Here is a 2734-nt window from a genome sequence, read left to right on the forward strand (position 1 = left end):
ATCGATGTATACTGCAACCTAAATTCGAATAAAAATCAACCGGCCGGTTCTTCAAATTAACACGAAGTCGTGACTGGAATGAGTGCGACCGTGACGGCGCGAACAGTCGCGGGGGCACGAAGCGCGTAATTCGCACTATATTGGAGACGAAATTCCATTGTCATGTGCGGATGATTGGAAGACATGATTATTTTATTTTATTTACGGAAATGTATATTTTTCGCCTGAGCGAATATGCTATTTATATATTGACTTATGGGAAGTCTGAAGATGCTTGTTGGTCGGTAAAACCGAGTGGATTTCTCCGGTCAACCATGGAGCACGACGGGAAAAATGGAACTTTAATATATTAATGAAGTAAATATTTCGAAATTGACATTTGAGTCTTTGACCATGCTAACAAAATATCGTCTTCGTACTTACTTTAAAGCAAAGTAAATCAAAGACCAATGTCTCCTGATTTTTATTTTTTATTACAGTGGACAAAACACTAACCAATATAATAATCAAGAACTGCAGATTTACTCAATCTTGTTAATGTCAATGCCATGCCTACCTCGTGGCAATGCATTTTTTGGGTCATTGACTCAACACGGTTTGCCTCTCCAGTGAAGTCTCTCTATAAATCCCTTCATTTGGTGTATTCTCAAACATCCATTCCCTTTTCCTCGTTACAAAATCTGCTTCCCTCAACAAATTACAAGATGCTTCTCAAAACGAGCCATCGCTTATCTAACCTGATCGACCACACCCAAATTCCCTCCGTATCCTACGGTACAGAAGCATTTTTAGAGAAAATGTTCAACCGCAGTTCAGTTTCTCTGAAAAAATCGCAATCCCCTATAGTTGCAGCGGTTGCAGCCCCTCCCCGTCCGAGCCGACCCATAACCAGACATGAAACTGTTTTGCAAAGCTCTAGGAAAAAGCTGGATCGGCCTGTTTTATGCTCAGAAAATAGGACAGAATGTAAAGATGATAATATACAGTTAGCAGATATGTGGAATGAAATACAAGGATCCAACCATTGGAATGGAATGTTAGATCCAATTCATCCCCTTCTCCTGTCAGAGATTATCAGATACGGGGTATTCGTGCGAGCTTCTTATGAAGCTTTTGATTTGGAGCCCAAGTCTAGGTTCTATGGGACCTGCAAATATGGTCGACAAAGCATGTTTGGTCAGTTGGGGATGCAGAATTGTGGTTATCGCATTACAAAATATATTTACGCGGCCGCACCAGATGTTAACATGCCCGATTTCTTTAAGAATAATTTGGAAGTTGGAGATGGATCTAACTGGATTGGTTACGTTGCAGTTTCTGATGATGAGGATGAGATCAAGCGGCTTGGACGCCGGGACATTGTGGTGGCAATGAGAGGCACAGTAACGCCCAAAGAATGGCTCGCTAATTTAATGCATGCACTAACTCCTGCTCGTTTAAATCCACTAGATTCTCGTGAGGATGTAATGGTGGAGACGGGATTTTTGGGGCTTTACACTACCCACGATTCCGCGTGCAGATTTAACAATGGAAGCGCAAGAGAACAGCTTCTGTGTGAAATTTCCAGTCTTGTAAAAAAATACAAAGGAGAAAAGCTTAGCATTACCTTGACAGGACACAGCATGGGCAGCGCCTTGGCAACGTTATGTGCTTACGATATTGCAGAGCTGGAACTAAACCGTGCGGATTGTGAATCGTGCTCCAGAATACCAATCACGGTATATTCATTTGCAGGTCCCCGAGTCGGAAATACTGCCTTCAAGGATCGCTGTGATGAACTCGGCCTGAGAATTATGCGAGTCGTGAACGTTCATGACGTGGTGACAAAGGTACCAGGTGTGATATTCAATGAGAATTTTCGACTCTGGGAAAACGTGAAGGACAGAAATATTTGGACATATTCTCACGTCGGTGTCGAGCTAGCGCTCGATCACAAGTCGCAGAAGCAATTCTTGAAAAGAGAAATTCATAATCCATCTTGCATTCACGACCTTGCAACGTATTTGCAGCTTTTGACATGCTGCCACCACCATCGTGATCATGTGCATCAGAATGACCAGGATACCCATGACCACCAATTGGATTACGAGAGAATCTTCGAATCCGGCTCTGCCCTAGTAAGGCAACTAAGTAGTTTCTTCTTCAATCTTATATTATCTTACCCCTCAATTATTTTTTTATAGCTCCCTTGAAAAGGGATTGGGGGACAATCGTGTACAGAATGAAAAGAAAATGGGAAAGTGGTTAATTCTCAATATAAAATATATGGTGAATTAGGAATTCAAATTCACGAATGAAAGGCAGTGTAAATTAAAAATTCAAATTGATAAAGGACAAGTTATTTGTTAAATAAAGAAATAATCAGACTTACATTTAATATCTAGTTTAAAGGGCAAACTTATTTAAAGGTAGCATAACGATTTGATGTCCGAAACAAGAAATTTGTTAAATCAGATTTTTGTATTAAATGGTTTAACTGCAACAAATTTTAGCTCAATTTCAAAACCAGAAAATATGTCATTGATTATTAGATATTATTATTTATATAATATTCTTATGATATCCATCGCATGAACAGCATAGCCCATGCTGCGGAAAGATGACACAAATCTATAATTATTATCATCCATGGGTGCTTGATATTACCATTTTTGTTAATAATTAAATGGTGTGAGGCCGTGTCTCTTTGTTAGAAGTTTTAGCGAGGTTTCTAGCCGTTTTTTTATTAAAATGG

General features: G+C 39.6%; 1 protein-coding gene across 1 annotated transcript; it reads left to right on the forward strand.

Moving 5' to 3' along the window:
• Positions 1-704: 704 nt before the first annotated feature.
• On the forward strand, positions 705-2183 carry LOC149155176 (phospholipase A1 EG1, chloroplastic/mitochondrial-like). The gene has a single exon (XM_089444339.1). The coding sequence runs from the start codon at positions 705-707 to the stop codon at positions 2181-2183; it is 1479 nt and encodes a 492-aa protein (XP_089300465.1).
• The last annotated feature ends 551 nt before the right edge of the window (positions 2184-2734 follow it).

The sequence above is a fragment of the Pinus tabuliformis genome, chromosome 9 (assembly GCF_031772625.1).
Source record: "Pinus tabuliformis cultivar Carrire ecotype Pingquan chromosome 9, CPIR1, whole genome shotgun sequence".
Taxonomy (NCBI): domain Eukaryota; kingdom Viridiplantae; phylum Streptophyta; class Pinopsida; order Pinales; family Pinaceae; genus Pinus; species Pinus tabuliformis.